General features: G+C 40.4%; 3 protein-coding genes across 3 annotated transcripts; all 3 read right to left on the reverse strand.

The window, feature by feature from the left end:
* Nucleotides 1–3,319: 3,319 nt before the first annotated feature.
* On the reverse strand, nucleotides 3,320–8,805 carry LOC132277828 (G-type lectin S-receptor-like serine/threonine-protein kinase At4g27290). Its single transcript, XM_059779670.1, has 4 exons — nucleotides 8,757–8,805; nucleotides 4,788–4,951; nucleotides 3,946–4,729; nucleotides 3,320–3,342 (listed from the first exon to the last, which is right to left on the reverse strand). The coding sequence occupies exons 1-4, from the start codon at nucleotides 8,803–8,805 to the stop codon at nucleotides 3,320–3,322; spliced, it is 1,020 nt and encodes a 339-aa protein (XP_059635653.1).
* An 8,574-nt stretch (nucleotides 8,806–17,379) lies between these two features.
* Nucleotides 17,380–20,040, reverse strand: LOC132307130 (G-type lectin S-receptor-like serine/threonine-protein kinase SD1-1). The gene is made up of 6 exons (XM_059804803.1): nucleotides 19,880–20,040; nucleotides 18,905–19,044; nucleotides 18,609–18,819; nucleotides 18,216–18,459; nucleotides 17,978–18,128; nucleotides 17,380–17,894 (listed from the first exon to the last, which is right to left on the reverse strand). The coding sequence occupies exons 1-6, from the start codon at nucleotides 20,037–20,039 to the stop codon at nucleotides 17,589–17,591; spliced, it is 1,212 nt and encodes a 403-aa protein (XP_059660786.1). The 5' UTR covers nucleotide 20,040; the 3' UTR covers nucleotides 17,380–17,588.
* LOC132277844 (S-locus-specific glycoprotein S6-like) lies at nucleotides 20,040–21,376 on the reverse strand. The gene has a single exon (XM_059779689.1). It carries the CDS (start codon nucleotides 21,374–21,376, stop codon nucleotides 20,054–20,056), a length of 1,323 nt encoding a protein of 440 aa, XP_059635672.1. The 3' UTR covers nucleotides 20,040–20,053.
* Between the last annotated feature and the right edge of the window lie 1,993 nt (nucleotides 21,377–23,369).

The raw sequence follows: 23,369 nt of genomic DNA on the forward strand, positions 1-23,369 counted from the left end.
CCACAATGGTGATCATATTAAAAATAGGTAATTCCATATTTTCTTCATCTCTAGCTTGAGAGTCTAATAGCATTCCTGTTAATCACAATAGGTTCGGGAATATAGAACTCATATTATTTTGGATCAAAAGAACATTTCCAAACATAAAACTGGACCTTTTGGCCAGTTGGGGTGTAAGTTTTTTTTTTTTTGTTTTTTTGATAACCCATAACTCCCCAAGACAAGACCTTTACGGACCCTCTCCTGGGGCACCAAACTAGGGATACTGCAGCTGGCCCCGCATACCACAGTACCAGGATGAGTCAAGGAACTAGCAAGGGGGTAAGGCTTGAACCTGGGCGAAGAATATTGTCTAAATAACTTCCCCAAAATTTTTTAAACTTCCAAAAAAGAATATAGTTTGAAATGGGTTATAATAAAAAGTAATATAAATTGAACTCAGGTATTATTAAATTCATCAAAACCTGGATTTTTGCAATAAAGGTTGTAACTTTACCTTGTCTCTGTACTTTCCTCTTCCATATTATGCAAGAAGCAACAAGAAGCATTACTATAGCTACTGATACAACAATCATCACCAACACCAGTGGTTTCATCTTCTTGGAATTTGATATCAATTCTACGAACCAATTCAATTAGAAAAACAATCCAAGGGTTAATCAACTTGATTTTAGTATAATCTTAAACGAAAAAAGAAGAGAAATATACCTAGATCAGAAGCTGTAACCCGAATGTATAATTTTTGATTGCTAGATTCTATTATCCGTCTAATATCAATCAAGTCCTCATACCTCAGCAAGCAACCACTTCCCCCTCCGGTAACGTATGAATTAGCATAATGTCACGCCCCGCCTATGGAGGTTGTACCACGCAGGTGACACGCAGACGCTAAGGAGGACGCTGCATGGCAACTGCATGGCAAGTGGAGTTTCTAGAGTCTTCCGGAGTAGTCTAGAGTTGTGTGGAAGATTCTAGATATGTGTAGTATATTCTAGAAGTGTGTGGAAGGTTCTAGAATTCTCCAGAATTGTGTGGAGTAGTATGGAGGGTTATAGAATGTTGTAGATATGTATGGAGATGTGTAGAAGGTGGAAGAAGATTCTAGATAATCAATCTCCACCGTTGGTTAGAATGCATCCTAGCCATCCATTAGGGATGGGGATGCCTATAAATAGGAGTAGGACTTCATTTTGCAAACAACAAGTCCTGGAGTGAGTCTTGAGAGCCTTGTAGAGAGCTTGAGTGTTAGCCTTGTACAAAGCATTCTTTGAAGTAATAGAAGTGTTCTTTCCTTGCCAACTTAAGTGCCTTAGTGTGTGTGAGTGTGCAAGCCAAGTGAGGAGAGGGCAAGGGCAACTACAACACTAGTAAGCGCGCGAGGGGAGTGTGTTGGCTAAGGTGTGCACGGGAGTTAGGCTGACCAAGTACTTGCGAGAGTGAAAGCAACGTCTTGGTGCCGCACGGGAGCAGCTAGAGTGGTGCTGAAACTCTAAGCCCGTGACAGTTGGTATCAGAGCCAGGTTCGTCAAGGGAGCTTTGTTGGAGTGGACATGGCTAGCGGAGGAGACCACCAAGTCCACGTCTTGGAGCAGAGCTTGGAAGAGAAGCTTGCCACACACTTGGTCTACACGGAGACCAAGTTTAACAGGCTCGAGAGAAAGATGGCAGAACTCTACGAGCTGATTGACGGCATTGCCAACAAGGCGCGAGAGAAGGAAAGGGACTTGTATGATCAGGTAGACGACTTGCGCGTGGAGATTGCCGAGTGCAAGAAGGAGTTCTCCCAGGCGCGCGAGGTCGTGGTGAAGCCAAGGAAGAAGAAGGCGCCGGAGCCCAAGGAGTACGATGGGGCAAGGAATGCGCGCCAGATTGACAACTTCTTCTGGCACATGGAGCGGTACTTCGAGTGCATGGAGATCGAGGATGATGAGGAGAAGGTGCAGACAGGCACTATGTACCTCACGGACACTGCCGCTCTATGGTGGAGACAGCGCTTCACCGGTAGGGGCGCAAGAGCAGTTGATACATGGGAGGAGTTCAAGAGGCAGCTCAAGAGGCAGTTCTACCCTGAGTGCGTTGAGGACCTCGCCATGATCAACCTAAGGCGCCTGAAGCAGAAGGGCAGCATAAGGGAGTATGTGAAGGAGTACTCCAACTTGATGCTGGAGATCCCAGAGATGCCGGAGCGGCAACGTGTGTGCTTGTTCATTGATAGGCTGCAGTCTTGGGTGGCCACGGAACTAAGGAGGAGGGAGCCTAGAGACTTGGCATCCGCAATGGCTATAGCGGAGCGCCTCGAAGACTTTAGGCGCGATGACAAGAGGGCCACGTCTCCCAGGAGGGACCACGGCAAAGGTGGGGGAGACCGGCGCTTCAAGAAACGGGGCTCGCCCAAGTCTAGTGATGATGAGCACAGCGATGAGGAGAGACGCCCACGCCATGATAAGGGCAAGGACCATGGAGAGAGGTCTAAGGCTAGTGGCAAAGGGGAGCGCCGCGATAAGGGCAAGTGGGAGCCGAAGTGCTACTTGTGCGAAGGGCCGCACATATTGCGACACTGCCCCAACAAGAAGACTATGAGCGCCCTTGTGAAGGATAAGGGCAAGGGCAAGGTGGATGATACGGGCAGCGACGAAGACAGGTGCATGGGGACTATGCAGATGCTGAGTAGCATGGCGCATGACACCAAGAAAAAGGGTAAGGCGAAGAAAGTAGCTGGGGTGCGCTATGTGAATGCGCAGGTTGGTGGCAAAGCCGTGCAAGCGTTGGTGGACACGGGCGCCACACACAACTTCATTACCCCAGAGGAGGCGCAACGACTTGGCTTGGAGATGCGCAAGACGGAGGGATGGATCAAGGCCGTCAACTCCGAGGAGGCACGCGTGAGTAGAGTGTGCAAAGAGGTGGAGCTATGCTTGCAAGGATGGAAGGGCAAGGCCGACTTCCAAGTTGCGGAGATGGACGACCATGACATGGTGCTGGGGCTGGAGTTCATGGACAGGAACAACGCCGCGCCACTACCATGCCTTGGTGCGTTGATGATACTTGGAGGCGAGGAAGGCAAGGCCACATGCATGGTGCCGCTCGTGGGCAGGAAGGAGAGTCCAGAGGTGGCAGTCAACACGATGGAGCTCGTGAGGACTTCACATCTCCCGAAGGGCGCTCGTACGTTTGGGCCAAGGACATATGCGCAAGTGCTGATGACCTGCGAGAGGCTGGGTCAGTTGAAGAAACCGTGACGAGGGCGTCACGGAAATGGGTGGGGGAGAATGTCACGCCCCGCCTATGGAGGTTGTACCATGCAGGTGACACGCAGACGCTAAGGAGGATGCTGCATGACAACTGCATGGCAAGTGGAGTTTCTAGAGTCTTCCGGAGTAGTCTAGAGTTGTGTGGAAGATTCTAGATATGTGTAGTATATTCTAGAAGTGTGTGGAAGGTTCTAGAATTCTCCAGAATTGTGTGGAGTAGTATGGAGGGTTCTAGAATGTTGTAGATATGTATGGAGATGTGTAGAAGGTGGAAGAAGATTCTAGATAATCAATCTCCACCGTTGGTTAGAATGCATCCTAGCCATCCATTAGGGATGGGGATGCCTATAAATAGGAGTAGGACTTCATTTTGCAAACAACAAGTCCTGGAGTGAGTCTTGAGAGCTTTGTAGAGAGCTTGAGTGTTAGCCTTGTACAAAGCATTCTTTGAAGTAATAGAAGTGTTCTTTCCTTGCCAACTTAAGTGCCTTAGTGTGTGTGAGTGTGCAAGCCAAGTGAGGAGAGGGCAAGGGCAACTACAACACTAGTAAGCGCGTGAGGGGAGTGTGTTGGCTAAGGTGTGCACGGGAGTTAGGCTGACCAAGTACTTGCGAGAGTGAAAGCAACGTCTTGGTGCCGCACGGGAGCAGCTAGAGTGGTGCTGAAACTCTAAGCCCGTGACAATAAGCTGTACAGGAACAGTTCTTCAAGCACTCCATTTTACAATCGTTAGGGCTCATACTAGTGTTGATCCAAAACTGCAAGAAGTCGGGCAATTTTATACCCCTCATCTCTATAAATCCTTCTCCTTTGGAACAATTCAACGGTTCTTTCCTAATACACCCACCAGACCCGATCACCATTTCCCAATCTTGAGCTACTGCTTGTGCAAATACTATTAGAACCACACTGGCCATACTCATGACAATCCACTTGAGGGTGCTATTGTTCCATACATGACGTTTGACTAAACCCGAAGAACTTAAGACTGCCCTTGTAACAAGAGATTCATTGTTGAGACCATACCCATAATACATCTCCTCTGAATTTGTGACGACCTTGGTGTTGAAGAGATGGTTGGGTAGATGAAGGATTCCACTGAAATGCTCACCATCCCATGGCCCACTTCGGAAGTTCTTGATAGAGCCCTTTTGGATGACTAATTGTGGAAGCCCACGAGCATCGATGCCATAAGTAAATTCTCCTGGAGCAGGGTCATCTGCACTCTTCCATGACGTCAAATACCAGTTTAAGCCATTTTTGAAATCCCTTCCTAGCTTCATTCCTGCTAGCAGGCTATCAAAAGGATGATCAAAGCTTCGCCAAATATAACCATCTCTGCTTTCATGTCTCAAAACAAGATTTCCCGAGTCTAAGAGCTGCGCAACAGTTGAATTTGATGATAAATTCTTGACATTCGTAGACCAGACAACTCTTTCTCTATGGTCTTGAAGAATCAAATTTCCATCATCACCAATCTTCAGAATACCCCGATCAATCATTAAGTGGGTTATCTCGATTTGCAACCCACACTACAGTTTGAGTTGGGATGCTGTCAAACCATATTCCCAAGTATTGCTGGTTTCTGGAATTGGTGGGACTGAAGAAGCCAAGCCGGAACTTTTTTCCGGCGGATAGTAAGGTCATGGTTCCATTGATTGACTGGTATCGACTTAGATGATCAGCGGCTAAGGAGATATCTGTAAGGTACAAAAATATGAAAGCAAAAATGTAACAGAATTTAGCAAAGAAGTTGATGCCCATTGACACAAACAGTTGTGTCTTGTGATGCTACAGAAAGGGGACTTCCACTTACAATAGAAACCCAAAGACGGAGTCTGGATACTTAATCGGAGAAGAAGGGTCAAACGAAGGGGCTATGCCTATTATATTATTATCATTTCCTAACTAATTTAAGGACATTGGGTTCTGCTCGTCTCCCACGTCTTCTGTGATTGAATAAACAAAATCTTGTCAATTCTTCTTGCATGTGGATTTCCTCTCATCTCAATTAATTGTCCACTTCAGATGGAATACAGTATTTGGAAAGAAAATATCAAAAAACCAATAAATTCAAATGTAGTGACCGGAGTCAAACATGTGAAAGTCTAAATAATACAACAGAATCCAAATAAGTTCCTCTGGTAGGGGATGTGGCCCAACAAAAGTACCACATGTGTCCTAAATTAAAAAAATTGGATTAGACCCATTCACTACGGGATAACCGGGTTAGAACCCATGCCAAATCCCACTGTCTGTATATCTGAATCTCTAGCCGTGTTACCCTTTCGAATTTAATTCGAAATTCATATCTCACATCTGATATGGCAATGATTAAATGATAAAAATATCTTTACTTTGATACATATTACACTTTCTTCCAAACAGTAGGAATCTGATATTATAATTAGTTTGTGCTCTTCCATATATATGTGTGTAATTATATATATATATATATATATATATATATATATATATATTTGTGTTTCCAATAAGTCAAAAAAAAAAAAAAAAAAAAAAAAAAAACTGAATTTTGCATTGAAGAGAGGTGAGAACTACAAATCAAACTTTTATTGTATGGTACATATTTAACGTTTTCTCTCCCTAAAACTCTAGGAAGCGAGTCTGTATTTATCTAATTATAGATGGCGGCTAGAAACTTAGGGTTGTTATTCACGAGAAAGAAGCCACCCCAAAAGTGTTGGTCAAAGAAATGATGGAATAAAAATGCAGAGATTTAAGAGAAATGATGTTTAAAACAAAGATTCCGGCATAAATTGAATTCATGTTATTGAATTATGTTTGGATTTGAATTCTAGAAGGATGAAGATTTAAGGGACAATTGATTTTAAACGAAGTAGAAATTGAATAATTATGTTGAGATTTGGATGCTATAATGATAATTACCTTTCATTTTTAATGAGAATTAACTCTATTTATTCTTTCTATCATATCTTTTACTCTCTCTCAAGCAAATTGCTTTCACAATATATAAGTTGCCAAATCATTAGCCAACTAATTCGAGTTATTTTCGTGGTACAATAATTTGTGATGTTTAGCATTTTCCTATTTCAGTATCTTTGTGCCATCACCCAACAACTATAAGCATGTCCCGTCAAGTAATTACTTGCATAATTACCACTATGCTATAATTACATTAAAAGAGTAGTGGACGAGGCTCTGACATTGCAAGTTGGGTAAGGTCAGATGTATGCATCGGCGACATTGCAAGTAGGGTAGGGTCATATGTATGAATCTTTGATCGGTTGAGAATTTGATTTATAATAAATCAACCTTCGCAATAGCACGAATCATTGTAAAATAGGGCTATTGGTCGGGTAAGTCGAACCACTGGGACTGCGCTAATCTATGACAACCTAAGTGTCTAGAGTCTTTTTAGAATGATACGAGGTGTTCATAGAGGATTTGTTGGCTGTCACTTAAGTTATGAAATTAAGATGCATAAAATAAAAGCTTGCAAGAATTTAAAGGAGATGAAATACAAGTAAAGAGGATTAGGGAAGTGAATCCGCCTCCATCCCTATACACATGTTAAATTAGAGCTAAATTGGGGGAAAAACAATATATGATGGTCAAGAAATATATAGCAACACATAGTTGCCATATAATCAACAAGATGTACATTAAATCTCAAGCAAGCATGATCCATCAAAGGTGAATATGTTTAGACTACCTAACTAAAGTGTAGCTTAACCACATTTACTTGAATGAAAGATTATCAAGCCCTAGATAAAATGATGAAGCACATGAAGGTAAGAAATAAGCATAAACCATCAAAGGCATCACCTAAGTAATGATCTATCAAAGTACTTATCAACATGCCATTAAACCATTTCATAACCTTGTCTCCATTCTCACCATGAAAACTCAAGCAATATGATTAATATAAGACGTCATCTAAAACAAGATAATCAACTTAAAGAAATTATCCACACAAATATCAACATTCATTACAACAAATAAAGTGCTCTTGGTTATAAAAAGGCCATAGAATATATATTGTAATCCCCAAAATAGAGCTATACTAGATCATGCTTACAAGGGAGGGACTTCATCATCTCCCTAGAGGAAGAATTAGTTACCCATGGAAGCCCTGGAAGAAGGAGAAAGCTTGGATTTTGCAAAATGAGATATGATATGTGTGATCCATGGCTCCCCTTCCTTTTAAACATCTTGTCCACCAAACCCCACCAAACAAGGCCCTCTCTTTCTTTTCAAAAGACATCTCCAACCAATTCATAAAGATGGAAATCAGAATTGAGGGAATCAAGGTGTAAGTGGGCTGAAATGATGGTTCCCAGAGAGCATTCTGCCCAATTTTCGAGCGCTCGAAGAAAGCCCTTCGAGCGCTCGAAGTTTCATCAGCTTGCACTCTTCCACTTGATCTGTTTTGCACTATTTTGGTAAAACAGCCATAACTTTTTCTTCCGAACTTCAAATGACAAACCGTTTGATGATTTGGGAAGCTAATTCAAAGTTCTAAAAATGCCATGTTTTAATGGAAGTCCAGTTCTCGAGTTTGTTAGGTCAAAAATGGCAAGCAAAGTCAAACTCCACTGCTGCCAGAACTTCAGCATTGAGCACATTATTATTCAAAGATTTAACAAAACATCATTTTTGCTCCTTTTTGGCCAATGAACCTAAAAATATATAAAAAAAAACATACAAATGAAGATAATCTACAGAAAAATAATCAAATAATGGACTTAACTAATGCGATTTAGGGCGCTTAAATATGCAATATTCGGCGCTTATCAATCTTTACCTCCATGACAGTCTCATTGTTTCAAACTCCTAACCACATTATCAAAATATATATATTTGCAATGCTAAAAACAACCCTTACAAAAAACAATCAGATATAATCAAAGACAAAAAGGCTATTATAGAAAAACATAAGAAATCAAAAAAAAAAAAAAATTATAGATTCCATTTTACTGATGAGAAGAATGAGTTGTGATTGATGGATTGGGACTCACCTTTTTGCCATCGATGGTATGCTCCTGATCAAGAACATGGAGTGGTGATTAAAGGGTCCGCAGACTTGAGGAAACCGTAGGCTTTGAAGCGACCTGTCACAAACTTGAACCTTTCCAAGCTCCCGTGCAGCCTTAGACACTTTCAAGCCCCCTTGAAGTGCTAAGTCAGCCTACCCGAGTGTGCTAACTTAGTAAAGACTAAGGCTAGACAAGTGCTTTGCTAACTTGGGTGTGTAGGAAGAGATTAGGCAAGTGAGCAAAGAAAGTTTGGGAATGTATGAACACTTGTATTACTTGAGAGGAGATTACAACTTAGGTTGCTTGGTGAGGAGCAAATGAATTCCCACCTCCTATTTATAGGCCTTTGGCCCTTACAAGAACATTCTAGATGTATACAAATGTGTGGCCTAGATTGAGTGTCTAGAATCCTCCATCTACTCTAGACAAGTCTAGAAAAGGCTAGACAATTCCACACTAATCTAGAGAATTCTGGAAAGTTCCATACTTGTGTAGAGAAGTCTAGAAAGCTCTGGTCCATGCAGGCTCCATGTCATCGTCTACTGGGCGTCTGCGTGGCGTACCTCTTGGTTGCGGGGCGTGACATTCTCCCCTACCTAAGCTCGCGACGCCCTCGTCGCGTCTTTTTGCTTGAACCGCTGGATATGCTCCGTGAATTGCCAAAGTGTATCCTCGTGCTCCCAGCTCGCCTCACTATCTGGCAGGTTCTTCCATTTTACTAAGTACTCTGTATACTTGGGCACATTTCTCCTGCTCATCACACGATCCGCAAGGATGCAATCAACTTCCTTGTCAAAGGATGTGACAACGGCCGTGGGTGCCCTATGTGATATGCCCCGAGTAAGGTCTTCCGTGTCTTCATGATAAGGCTTGAGCATGCTGACATAGAAGACTGGATGTATCTTCAACTTCGGTGGAAGCTCCACCATGTAGGAGACCTTGCCCACCCTCTTAACAATGGGGAACGGGCCCTCGTACCTCCTTTCTAGCCCCTTATGCACGCTCCGAAAGAACTTAAACTGTTGGGGTAGTAACTTAACCATCACATGGTCTCCCACTATGTACTCTACCCGCCTTCGCTTGGTGTCGGCCCACTTCTTCATCTTCTTTGCCGCCTTGTCAAGGTACGCCCTAGCCAAGTCAGATTGCTCATGCCACCTCTTGGCAAATTTGTAGGCCGCTGGACTCTTACCATCGCAAGTCGAAGCAATGGCGTTGGGTGTCATAGGCTGCCGTCCGGTAATAACCTCAAATGGACTGTGACTGGTAGCCTCACTCCGTTGCAAGTTGTAAGAAAACTGTGCCACCCCAAGGAGTTTGGTCCAATCTCGCTGATTGGCACTCACATAGTGCCTCAAATAAAGCTCCAGGAGAGCGTTGATGTGCTCCATCTGCCCATCTGATTGGGGGTGGAAACTCGTAGAGAAGTTGAGATCCGTCCCCATCTTCTTGAAGAGCCCCGTCCAAAATCTACCCGTGAAGCGCGGGTCCCTGTCACTGGCAATGTTTTATGGAACTCCCCAAAGCTTGACCACATGGTCAACAAATAATTCTACTGCCCTCTCTGCCGTGCAATCTACTGGTGCGGGTATGAAGGTGGCATACTTGCTAAACCGATCTACCACCACTATATGCTCCCGTAACCTTCTGACTTGGGTAAGCAAGTAATGAAATCCATAGAGACACTCTCCCATGGTCTCTCTGGAATAGGCAATGGCTTTAGTAGGCCTGCAGGATGCTGTTGCTCAATCTTGTCTTGTTGGCACACAAGACAAGTCCTGACATATGTCTCCACATCATCGCACATCCGAGGCCAATAATATGAATCTTCAAGGAGTGCTAATGTGCGCCGCATACCTGGGTGACCAGCCCATTTGGTGTCGTGGCACTCCCGTATCAACTCCTTTCGCAAGTTACCCCACCTGGGCACAAAGAGTCGGTCCCTTATAGTGAGAAGTAAATCATCCCTTAGCCAAAAGCGTCGAGTCTTCCCTTCCTTAGCCAGCTGAATAAGGCTTTTGGCTAGAGGGTCATACTGCAACTCCTTCTTGATCCGTTCCACAAGAGGGTGCTGGGGCCAACTAACAGCTGCGAGCTCGACCTTGCGACTAAGCGCATCCGCTACAATGTTAGCCTTGCCTGGCTTGTATTCAAAATGATAAATGAACTCCGCTAAGAAGTCCTGCCATCGAGCTTGCTTGGGGCTGAGCTTCTTCTGTGTCTGGAAGTAGCTGGTGGCAACATTATCCGTCTTGATCACAAATTGTGCCCCGAGCAAGTAGTGCCTCCAAGTGCGTAGGCAATGGATGACTGCTATCATCTCTTTCTCCTGCACCGTATAGCGCCGCTCGGTGTCATTAAGCTTGCGGCTCTCATAAACTATGGGGTGTTCTTCCTGCATCAACACGCCCCCAATAGCGAAGTCTGAAGCATCCGTGTACACCTCATATGGCTTGGAGTGGTCGGGCAAGCTAAGCACCGGCTCCTCTGTGACTGCCCTCTTCAAGTCATCAAATGGCCCCTGGCATGACTCTGTCCAACTCCAAGCACGAGCTTTCTTGAGAAGGTCTGTCAATGGGGTTGCTCTTGCGGAGTAACCCTTGATGAAGTGGCGGTAGTAGTTGATAAGCCCAAGAAATGAGCGTAGCTCTGTCACCTTAGTGGGCGGCTCCCACTCTTGAATAGCCCTCACATTTGCCTCATCCATCATCAGCTTGCCATCCAGTATCTTATGCCTTAGGAACAACACCTCCTCTTGGGCAAAGGAGCATTTCTCAGTCTTCATATATAGGTCGTTCTCCCTTAGAACTTGAAAGACCGCCCTCAAGTGTTGCACGTGCTCCTCTAGAGTGGTGCTATACACAACAATATTATCCAAGTACACCACCACAAAGCGATCCAAGTAGGGATGGAAGAGCCTGTTCATTAAAGTATAGAAAGTAGCAAATGCATTGGTGAGGCCAAACGGCATAACAAGAAACTCATAAAAGCCATACCTCGTCACACATATAGTCTTAGGCTCATCCCCGTCCGTTATCCGCACCTGGTAGTACCCCGAGCACAAGTCTAGCTTAATGAAGTAGCGTGTTCCACCAAGCTGATCAAAAAGATCGATAATGAGAGGAATGGGGTATTTGTTTTTGATAGTCACCTTGTTGAGTGCCCGGTAGTCGATGCACATAAGCAAGGACCCGTCTTTCTTCCTCTAGAACAACACTGGGGCGCCATATGGGGCCTTAAAGGGTCGAATGTAGCCCGCATCTAACAGCTCCTTGAGTTGCCTCCACAACTCCTCCAACTCTGGGGGTGCCATCGGTAGGGCACTAAAGCAGGGGGTTTAGAACCCGATTCCAGCTCAATCTTATGATCCACCTCCCTCCTAGGTGGAAGCTTCTTGGGCAGCTCCTTAGGCATCACGTCCGTGTACTCGTCTAGCACGGCTCATATCTCCTTAGGCATCTCTTTTTGTGGGGAAGGGATTAGCTCATCATCGGGTGTCTCCAACAACGTAGCAAGGTAGCTAGTCTCTCCCTTCTTGAAGCCCTTCTTGAACTGCATAGTTGACAAGGCTTGGGCTTCCAATTTGGTGCCTCGCTCCACCGGCACCATGCATGCTGTGTTGCCTTCCATAATACACATAGTGTTAGTAAAAAGAATGGGAAAGACTCTCACCTTGTCTAAGAACTCCAACCCAAGGACTAGTTTGAAGTCGTCCATGGGTACCACCGATAGGTCTATGTGGCCACCCCACTCGCCAATGCATGCTCTGACGCCGTGTGCCATGCCATGTATAGCCTTCCCTGCTGAGTTAACTGCCTTCATGGAGTCCCCTTCTTTGCTATACTTGAGGCCCAACCTCTTGGCCTCGTCAAGGCTCACAAAGTTGTGGGATGCACCCGTGTCCACCAAAGCACGTGTGGGTGTCCCATTGATGCTCACCTCCATGAACATTAGCCCCTTAGCCGCCGCCTTAGGGAATTCAGTTTTAGCCTTGATGGCATTAAGGGTTTGCAGTGAACCCATCTACGCCTCCTGTTGCTGTTGTTGCTCCTCATAGTGGCTTGTCATGGCATTGAGGGTTTTCCTCTTACGGAAATCTCTCACTCAATGTGGCCCATCACATATGAAGCAAGAACCCTTAGGCTTGGGTGTTCCTTCCTTGTTCTCCCTTCCCTCTTTGCCACCATGGCCATCAACTGGCTTATGGGACCAATCCTTGTAGGGTGCAGCGCCCTTGTCTCCCCCACCTTTGCCAGCATACCTCCCCTTGTCCTTGTCTTTGTCTTTTGGCTTGGATGAGGGTTCCTTCTTGGAGCTGAAATCAATAAAGAACTCCGCCTCTACAATAGCTGTGGCAAGGTCTTGCACGTTGCGCCGCCTCAACTCCGTCTTGGCCCACAACTATAGACCATCCATGAAGAAGCTTGTCGGATAGATCCGGGATCTCAAGAGTCAAGTTAGTGAATTCTTTCACATAGTCCCGAATCGACCCAACTTGTTTTAGCCTTTGGAGTCTGCCCCTGGCTTCATCCTCGGCATTCTCAGGATAGAAATGTTTCTTAATTTCTTTAGTGAAATCAGCCCAAGTATTAATAGAGACCGTTCCTTTGCCCATGTCACCATACTTTTTCCTCCACCATAGCATGGCATGGTCAGTGAGGTAGTGGGTCGCCATGCGTATCTTGATGGTCTCATTGGTCATGCCAATAGCCTCAAAGTATTGCTCCATGCTGAAGAGGAAGTTCTCCAACTCCCTCGCTACCCGGTTCCCACTATAGTACTTAGGCTTAGGAATATTAACCCGGGGTGCTACTACCCTCGTAGTAGCTGTGCCGGACGCCACCGCCCATTTGCACAATGTCCAGTCCGCTCGCATTTCCTCCATTTGCTAGCAGAAAATGCCAAGCTCCTGATCAACATAGCCACGTAGGGTGGCAAACTCCCCCAATATAAGTTCTCGAAGTGCTTGGAGCTCCTGCCGAAAGTCACCACTTAGGGTATTGAGTGACCCTTTGACAGCATTTTGGACCTCAGCGTCGTCCGACTCCAGCTCATCCATGCGCTGGTGAACATCCTCAAGCTGCTCCAACACGTTGGCTATAGACCCCTCCATGTTTGCCACACGTGCCTCTAAGCCCGCCATGATGTCCTTCGACCTAGCCCTCGTCCTCACTCCGACTGGAGGGGGATTTGTTTCCCTTCCACGTAGATCCTCCTCTTGGGTGCCAGTCACGTCTGATAGCTCCATCATAGCTTCCTCCACACAAGGTGTGATGCCTCACGACCTTAGCTCTGATACCAACTGTCACGGACTTGAACCTTTCCAAACTCCCGTGCGGCCTTAGACACTTTCAAACCCCCTTGAAGCGCTAAGTCAGCCTACCCGAGTGTGCTAGCTTAGTAAAGACTAAGGCTAGACAAGTGCTTTGCTTACTTGGGTGTGTAGGAAGAGATTAGGCAAGTGAGCAAAGAGAGTTTGGGAATGTATGAACACTTGTATTACTTGAGAGGAGATTACAACTTAGGTTGCTTGGTGAGGAGCAAATGAACTCCCACCTCTTATTTATAGGCCTTTGGCCCTTACAAGAACATTCTAGATGTATACAAATGTGTGGCCTAGATTGAGTGTCTAGAATCCTCTAAAGAAATATCTACACAATTCTAGAACTATGTACAATGTTCAAGACAAATCTAGTGAATTCTAGAGAATTCTATACAACTCTAGACAAGTCTAGAAAAGGTTAGACAACTCCACACTAATCTAGAGAATTCCGGAAAGTTCCATACTTGTGTAGAGAAGTCTAGAAAGCTCCGGTCCATGCAGGCTCCATGTCATCGTCTGCTGGGCGTTTGCGTGGCGCCTGCGTGGCGTAGCCTCTTGGTTGCGGGGCGTGACAGACTGCTGATCTCTTCATCATGAATCTAAAATCCAAATACAATTGAAAGTACTGCGACTACAGACATAAAGTAAGAGAAGAAGCAAAGGGTTCCCCACTTTCCTGAGATTTTCAACACCAAAACCAAGGATAAGTGGGGTTATATGTTTTGGACCTTTTCAATATTTTCTCTCCCCAAATTATCATGTTTGCTTAGCTTAAATTTGTATGAAAATTAAGTAGATAATTACACAAATGATGATGTGACATATTTTTATCTAATTTAATACTCTATTTGATGAGATAGAAATAGCATGAAAGAAATCGAAATTTCTGAACATCTTAAGTTAAGCAAGAAAATAAAATTATTTCACATAATCACCTAACTTTCTCATGAAATTTTCCTATAATAAAAAAAATAATAAAAAAATAAAAAAAATTGATTTCTTCAAAAAAAAATAATAATAAATAAATAAAGGTTTATCTTATGGTAAGTCTTATACTATTCAATCCATCAAATGATATTTTCCTCTAATTTTTTTAGAAAAAAAAAAAAATTTCAAATCTCTCTCTCTCTCTCTCTCTCTCTCTCTCTCTATATATATATATATATATATATTATATTATTAAAAATAAAAAGTGTTTCAAATCATTTAATTTTTAATTAAAAAAATCTAATTAAAGAAGAAAATATAAAATACTAAAAAAAGTAATTTATTTAATGTAATGAAAGAAAGTCTAAACTTATTTATTTAATTCAATAAAAAGAAATCTAATTAGAGAACTAACAATAATAATATAGTAGTAGGAAATATAAATGAAATTATTATAATTAGATAGTGAAATGTATAATATGTCCTACTATTAATAATAATATAGTAGTCGAAAATTTAATTAGAGAAGAAAATATATCTATATCTATATCTATACTATTATTAAAAATACAAAGTGTTTTACTATTTTAGTAAATTCAACAAAAGTAAATCTAATTAGAGAATGAAATATAGAATATTAAAAAATTAAACTATTGACATTCAATAAAAGAAAATCTAATTCGAGAAGGAAATAAATAATGTTAAAAAAATTATTTAGTTAATTCAATAAATGAAATGTAATTAAAAAATGAAATACAAATAATAATGATAGAGTGATAGGAAATACTGTAATTCAATAAATGAAAATCTAATTACAAAAATAAATATATAATATTAAAAAACTAATAATAAATAAAAATTTAATTTATTTATTTAATTCAATAAACAGTAATGTAATTAAAAAATGAAATACTAATAATAATGATAGAGTAGTAGAAAATACTTTAATTCAATAAATATAGACCAAAACGGGAGATTCTTAGAGTGAAGGTACATGCCAAAAAAATGAGGTGATTGCTTCTTTGTAGCTGTTAACTCTATAGCTATCAAGCTTTACTATATATGCTTCTGGTTTACTCCTGCATTATTTCATTTCTTTTCCATTTTACTTACCTAGTTTTGCAAGCTTGTAAACTATTATTATGCCAATCAACTGGTAATGAAAAATAGTTTGCAAGTTAAAGGTATGTCGATCAGTTCCATTTATTGCCTTCATGTTATCTTAATTCACTTTTAATTTATTGCCTTTATTTTCAGTGTAATTTTCTTTATTTTTCAGTACCAATAGTTAATATAAGTCTTTTCTGATTAGTTCAACTGAGGAAAGTCCTAGGAACGACTAGGGTTGTAACTCGGGCGGGCCCAATCGGAAATAACCCAATCCTAGTCTGAAATTTTGTGGACTTGGACAATATTTTTCTAATTTCGGTTTGGGCATGTGCTATATATTTTGAGCCCGAATTCAATTCGGGCTGGGCTTGAGTTGATATGGATGAAGCCGAAGTCTAACCCAAGCTCAAAAATATTATATATATATATATATATATATATATATATTTATAATTATATTTAAGTCACAAGAGTGTAGTAGTCAAGTTGGTAGTATCCTTGGGATTTATGCTTAAAGTTTTAGGTTTAAGTCTTGAGTGCAACATTAGTTGATTCATTTTTTACATACAAATTCTTTTGAGTGGGCTTAGTGCAAGCTCGGGTTGGACAAATTATGTATGGGCTGGGCTTGGGCAGCTCTGTTCGGGCTTAAGGTGGGCTTGGGCTGAAGATTTTTTATATAGGCCTATCCCGAGATGAGTACCAAGCCCGCCCAACCCACCCGAGTTGTAGTCCTAGGAACGACTAAGGCAAGAAAGAACCAACGAAAAGAGGGTCACTCCAGCTCCCATTAACTTGGTAACTAGGCCGTCCAACTAGCTAAAGTTAGGAATAGTAAAATAGTTTTGGGCCAAACTCGGCTATATCCTTCGGTCTGTCAGTTGAACAAAATTTTGTTGACACATACTATTAGAGTGGTCTTGTTCCCGTCGGATTCAGATTAGGGGTATGCACAATGACACAACATAAGCGTTTGGTGAGAAGGCAAGCGTCCGACCCGTTTATCCAGTCCAAGAGCCGATGTCACACCAAGCTTGATTTAATCTGCTTCGTTAAGTTGGTGACAAGGGAATTACATTTCACCTCCACTCTCGCTCTTTTAAGGACTAAACTCACATTACGGTCAGAGTGCATAACTGATCTTCATTTTTATTTTGGTCGACCATCAATCTTAATATGCTTTGTTAAGTTAAAGAAGAAAAAATTACTTTGCTTTGATCCATTGCTCAAACTCTCGCTCATTTGCTCTCTCTCTCTCTCTCTCCATAAACTTAAAACATACCAAAAAAACCTGTTTGTTGAACTAGGCCTTTGTTGATAAAGGCATAAGAACCTTTGAGAGGCTCATTTATGCTCTTCAAATAGCCTCAAGTCAGATAAGGGACGAGTCTACAACCCTAGCAGCATAGTAGCACCAAGAATATTTGCTTGACTTTATATACCTAAGTCTAAAGACCAACTTCACCGCAGATCGGACCGAACACAGTCCTTACAGGCCCACAGGTGAGGTAACTCAGGTGCACCCATTAGGGCACAGTTTAGGCCAAATGGATGGGAAATAGGTTGGGTGTGTACATGAGCGAGTATGTAATACTACCCAACAGCTTAAGCTTTTGCATCATTCGATCCTAAAAACAATATATACTATTTTTCCATTCTTTTTTACAGTTGGTACTGTGTTGAAGATCTATACCCACTATGCCCCTATGGAAATTTGAACTCTTCAACCTTGCATTTTGAAATAGCCCTTTGTTATTTTAATAGTACGTCGACTCATAAAAATCTCACAAGTGTGAGAGGCTGCAAATACATTCCACAAAAAACAGCTTACTCGAATCTACCATTACTCAAGTCTACCATCCTATTCTAATAAACACATATGGGTCAATAATCTGCTATAGAAATGGTCATCTGCTACTTCTACTGACCCTCTGCTATAGAAATGGTCGTCTGCAACTTCTAACGACCCTCTGCTATAGAAATGGTCATCTTATTTATTGTACAAGTTATTTCCTCTAGTCGAGACTGTGTCTCACAAGGGTTTCTATCTATGTAGAAACCAGGGTGTTTAGGCTGGGGCAACATTGTGTCCTCACTATCAAACATTAAGAGCACAGAGGACATCATTGGCCTGTCTTCGGGGCGTTGCTGCACACACAAGAGGCCCACCTTTATGCATCTTAATAATTCAGGCATTGGAAATGAATCCTCCATTTGTGGATCTATTAGCTCAAAGGCCTTCCCTTCATTCAGTAGATTCCATGCCTAACACATCATATATCATGAAAAAATTAACCTTACAGAATAACTACAAAGAGGAAGAAAAACAATTTTAACAATAAACTTACATGTCCAAGAAGGTTGTGGTCATGGTCTGGATGATGGAACTGTCTGTTCCTTTTCCCACTTACTATTTCCAAAACTAGCACTCCGAAACTAAAGACATCTGATTTCATGGAAAAGAGGCCATCGATGACATATTCCGGAGACATGTAACCACTGTGACATCGTAAGAAAAATAAAGAAATTAGTTAACAAAAGTTAACTTATATGCATGTACCTTAAAAGAATATTTTTGGCACTTACTAAGTACCAATCACCCTTTCGGTTTTTGCTAGTAATTGATCTCCGGCAAAAGCTCTGGCAATGCCAAAATCTGAGATTTTAGGATTCAACTTATTGTCTAGTAGCACATTGCTGGCCTTAAGATCCCTATGAATAATTCTCAATCTTGAATCACGATGAAGATAAAGAAGCCCTCGAGCAATGCCCACGATAATATCAAAACGCTTCTTCCATACAAGAGATTTACTTGCGTCATTTGAGCCACCTTCAAAAAAATAATAATAAAAAGTGCTTGTAACATAGAAAACAACTTTATCTAATACTTATTTTGCCAATTTATTTTTATTTTTATTTTTAATTTTATGTTTTTGGCATTATTATGAATTTCAATTTAGGCAAGGTTGAGAGACAAACCAAAAATAAAGGAGTTCAAGCTTCCGTTGGGCATATACTCATAAATTAACATTCTTTCTTCTCCTTCAATGCAGCATCCCAAAAGCCTTACAAGATTTCGATGCTGTAGTTTTGCAATCAATATAACCTCATTTTTAAATTCTTGGAGTCCTTGTTTTGAATTCTCCGAAAGCCTCTTGACTGCTATCTCTTGTCCAGTTGCTAGCTGACCCTGTAAAATTTAAAGTTAACACATAAACAGAAGCTATATATACACACACATGTTAATCATAATTACATATTTCAACTGGGATTACCTTGTATACGGGTCCAAATCCACCCTCTCCAATCTTACTTGAATCGGAAAAATTGTTTGTTGCTTCCGTGATGGTGATCATATTGAAAATAGGTAATTCCATGTTTTCTTCATTTACGGCTTCAGAGCCTGGTAGCACACCTATTAATCACAACAGGTTCAGGAACACAGAACTAACACTAGTTTGGATCATAAGAACATTCCTTAACTTGAAAACTAGACCTTTTGGCCATTTGGTGAATATTCACTAACATAAAAATAATCTACTGTAGTCAATATAGTTATAATATTGGTGTTATGGTCCAGAGGTTTGCATAAAATGCGTTCTCATTTTTCTGCTCTTCTACATAAAGAAACATTTCAGAATTTCATTTGAGACTTTTCAATTGAAGCAACCATTCGTCAAGAAAGGACAAACTATAACAATAAATAAGGACAATGTAACTTGCTGGAAGCTTGGACTTTATTTTTGAAGTACTCTTCGTTGAAAAATTCCCTTTATTTAGATAATAAAAATATATACAATTAGTAATAGTACAAAAGTCAAAAAGTCGTTGAGAAAACGATTTAGAGACATTGACGTTGTTATAACTTATAATTTTTTCAAGTAGCAGTCATAGAATGATGTTTAATTATATACAGAAGAAATATAAAAACAGTAGTCAATCATACAGAAGAAATATAAAAACAGTAGTCAATCCATACGTAATATGAATAGATTTTTTTATTTATTAATGGAACCATGGGATTAGATTCTCATTTAATCTTAGCACACATATTAGTTTCGACGCCTTGAAACCTGAAATGGATTCTTGGAGATCTATACACATATAAAATAAAAAAATACAAAAATAAAAAAGAAAGGGGAAAAAATGGGTTGCCGACCCATTATGATAACAAAACTTAATAGTAATTGAACTCAAGAATAATTAAATTCCTCAAAAACTGGATTTTGCAATAAAGGTTGAAACTTTACCTTGTGTCCGTACTTTCCTCTTCCATATTATGCAGGAAGCAACAAGCAGCATTAATACTAAAGATACTGGTACAACAGTGATCACCAACACTAGTGGCTTCATCTTCTTGGAACTTGATATCAAGTCTATGATCCAATCAAAATAAATAAAAAAATCCATGAAAGATTAAGGGGTTAGTTTACTTGACTTTGATATAATCTTAAACCAAAAAATAAAAGAAATATACCTAGATCCGAAGCTGTGGCACGAATGTAGAGTTTTTGATTACTAGATCCTGTTAAACTCTTCATATCAATCAGATCCCCATACCACAGTAAGCAACCACTTCCTCCTCCGGTAACATCAGAATTTGCATAAGCTGTACAAGAACAATTCTTCAAGCACTCCATTTCACAATCCTTAAGGCTCATACTAGTGTTGATCCAAAACTGCAAGAAATCGGGCATTTTTACACCTTTCTTCTCTATAAATCCTTCCCCTTTGGGACAATTCAATGGTTGTTTCCTAACACAGCCACCGGACCAAATCAGCATCTCCCAATCTTGTGCAACTCTGGGTACATATCCAGTCAAACAGCTGCAAATCCTAGCACCGCTGATTGTGCAAATACTATTTGAACCACACTGACCATAATTATCACATGGGTCGCTAGGCAAGACATGTATGGCAATCCATTTAAGGCTACTGACGTTCCATACATAACGTTGGACTGAACCCGAAAAACTTAAGACTGACCTTGTAAGAGTGGATTCATTGTTGAGTCCATACTCATAAGACATTTCCTCTGAATCTGTGACGACCTTGGGGTTAAAGAGAAGGTTGGGTATAAGGAGGACTCCACTAAATTGCTCACCATTCCATGGTCCACTTCGGAACATCTTGATAGAACCCTTATGGATGACTAATTGTGGAAGCCCACGAGGATCGATGCTATAAGTAAAATCTCCCGGAGCAGGATCATCTGCACTCTTCCACGATGTCAAATACTGGTCCAAACCATTTTTTGAGTCCCTTCCAAGCTTCATTTCTGCTAGAAGGGTATCAGAAGGATGGTCAAAGCTTTGCCAAATATAACCATCTCTGCTATCTTGCCTCAAAACAAGATTTCCAGAGTCTAAGAGCTGTGCAACAGTTGAATTTGATGATAAATTCTTGACATTCGTAGACCAGACAGCTCTTTCTGTATGGTCTTGAAGAATCAAATTTCCATCATCACCAATCTTCAAAATTCCTGATGAATCATTCAGCGGGTTATCGCGGTTTGCAACCCAGACTACAGTTTGAGTTGGGATGCTGTCAAACCATATTCCTAAGTATTGGTTTCTGGAATTGATGGAACTGAAGAAACCAAGCCGGAACTTTTTGCCGGCAGATACTAAGGTCGCGGTTCCATTGATTAACTGGTGTTGACTTAGATGATCATCTGCTAGGGAGATGTCTGTAAGGTACAAAAATGTGAAAGCAAAAATGTTATAGAATATAGCAAAGAAATCCATGCTCTCATTGTGGCATTGACACAAACGGTAGTGAGTCTTGTGATTCTATACCTATTATGTCATCACTTGCTAACTAATTTATAGACATTTTGCCCTGATCTTTTCTCCCAAGTTTTCTGATATTAAAAATAAATAGTCAATTGTACGTTGCATATGTACTTCTTCTCATCTCAATTATTTAAGGGTAATTTACACATACCTTTCCTATAGTTTACCCTAATTACAGGGAGCACCCTTCCTGTTTCAGAAATTACGTAGACTTCCCCTACTTTTGAAAATATCCTACATGGACCTCCCTTCTGTTATAGTCAACGGCAGTCAATGACGAAAATTGATGACATCATCTACTATTTTTACTAAAATTCCTAAAATACCCCTGTTCCTACCAATTGATATATATATATATATACACACAACCGTGATGAAGGGATCCACTTTCTGCTCTCCGACTAAGGCAAACGTATGGAATTTTATTTAAAGGAGTAAAATCAGAAGATGAAATAGGAAGGTGTAACAGAAGCGGAAAGTCTTCCCAAATCATATATATATATATATATATATATATATATATATATATATATATATATATATATCAATTGATCATCTTCTAGTAGTAGTAATATCTCATCAAGACCGTCCTTAAGCTCCACCTTCTTCTCTATTACATCATTATATATATGTGTGTGGGCGCGCGTGCACCACAATCTTGGTCTTTTCCTTTAGAACTGGGTTTTATTTGAGGTGTGTCTATATATATGTGTGTGTGTATATATATATATATATATTTATATTTATATATATGAATAAAGCAATTTGGGTATATATGTATTTAAAATTGGGGTTTTTCACCTACGAATTTTAGGTTTTTTCTTCTAATTTTATTTGTAAAATTAGGGTTTATTTTTTATTTCATTTAGGGTTTTATCAATTTCCACAACCAGTTGAGATTATAGCTGGGAATCATTATATTGCTCAATAAGAAAGCTGCGAAGATACGGAGAAAAATCTAATAAGAGAGATGCACAAGGAAATACATAGATGGTCATGTCAGATGTGGTGGTGGTCACGGCGTTGTGAGGATATCTTGTAGAGAGAGAAATAACTAAATCTTGTAGAGAGAGAAAACTTGCAACCGAAACACAGATGTAACGTCATGCCTACTCAATAATTTATGGGGATAGTTTAGTAATTTTAGAGATCAAGGAAAGGGTATTTCAGTAATTTTGATAAGTCCGTTAGTGTATTTAACGGTCCGTCACACATAAGGGAGGTTCGTGTAGAATATTTTTAAAAGTAGGGGAGGTCCGCGTAATTTTTGAAACAAGAAGGGTGCTCCTTGTAATTAGGGCAAATCATAGAAAAGGTCTGTATAAATTATCCATTATTTAATTGTCTACCTCAGAAGTAATATCGGTACGTGGAAAACAAATTAATGTCAAAAATAAATAAATAAAGAAATTTAAAGGCAGTGACAAAGCCGGAATTAAAACCATAAACAATAAGATTCTAAGAAGTTGAGATCAAAGAATTCTAATATGTTATTAATCCATAATGAATTACTAAATTCTAGCAATAGAAAGAATATGTTATTGCGGATGGCTTCGTAGCCCAAGCAGTGGGATTACCTTCTTAGTCAAAAAGATTGTAAGTAAGAATATGAATATAAAGATTGTAAGCACCAATGAAGTCAAAAAAACAATTAAGAAACAAATAAAGTGTTGAAAAAAAAAATCAAATAAAGCGTTAAAAAAAGAATAAAAACATGTCTTTGGAGTGCCATGGTATTTTAATTTTGTCTTTTATAAAATAAGAGCAAAATTGGTATTAAAAAAGTTTGATTATTCTTTATTTTTATTTCCTTTCATTTTCTCTCATTTTCTATTTTTATTTAAGGATAACAAAATCTTAATTTGTATATTTTCAAATCTTTCAATTTGATTTCTTTTCTTCAATAATTTATACCACACAATATATTTCTCTTGACTTATGATTT

This window comes from Cornus florida, unplaced genomic scaffold (assembly GCF_030987335.1).
Source record: "Cornus florida cultivar Cherokee Brave unplaced genomic scaffold, ASM3098733v1 CherokeeBrave_3.0.0_Hap2_Chr01, whole genome shotgun sequence".
NCBI classification, from domain to species: Eukaryota; Viridiplantae; Streptophyta; class Magnoliopsida; order Cornales; family Cornaceae; genus Cornus; species Cornus florida.

What these genes read in the sequence shown, in the direction of transcription:
- LOC132277828 (XM_059779670.1), bottom strand. Translation starts at nt 8,805, where the DNA reads ATGACATGGAGCCTGCATGGACCAGAGCTTTCTAGACTTCTCTACACA. An exon ending in ACAGCATCCCAACTCAAACT is followed by an intron (nt 4,730 to 4,787) that starts GTAGTGTGGGTT and finishes GGTATTCTGAAG; the next exon opens with ATTGGTGATGATGGAAATTT. An exon ending in GTGCTTGAAGAACTGTTCCT is followed by an intron (nt 3,343 to 3,945) that starts GTACAGCTTATT and finishes CTTGCCATGCAG; the next exon opens with TTGTCATGCAGCATCCTCCT.
- LOC132307130 (XM_059804803.1), bottom strand. Translation starts at nt 20,039, where the DNA reads ATGGATTTTTTTATTTATTTTGATTGGATCATAGACTTGATATCAAGT. An exon ending in CTTGAACTCCTTTATTTTTG is followed by an intron (nt 18,460 to 18,608) that starts GTTTGTCTCTCA and finishes ATTTTTTTGAAG; the next exon opens with GTGGCTCAAATGACGCAAGT. An exon ending in GAAAGGGTGATTGGTACTTA is followed by an intron (nt 18,129 to 18,215) that starts GTAAGTGCCAAA and finishes ACGATGTCACAG; the next exon opens with TGGTTACATGTCTCCGGAAT.
- LOC132277844 (XM_059779689.1), bottom strand. Translation starts at nt 21,376, where the DNA reads ATGGATTTCTTTGCTATATTCTATAACATTTTTGCTTTCACATTTTTG.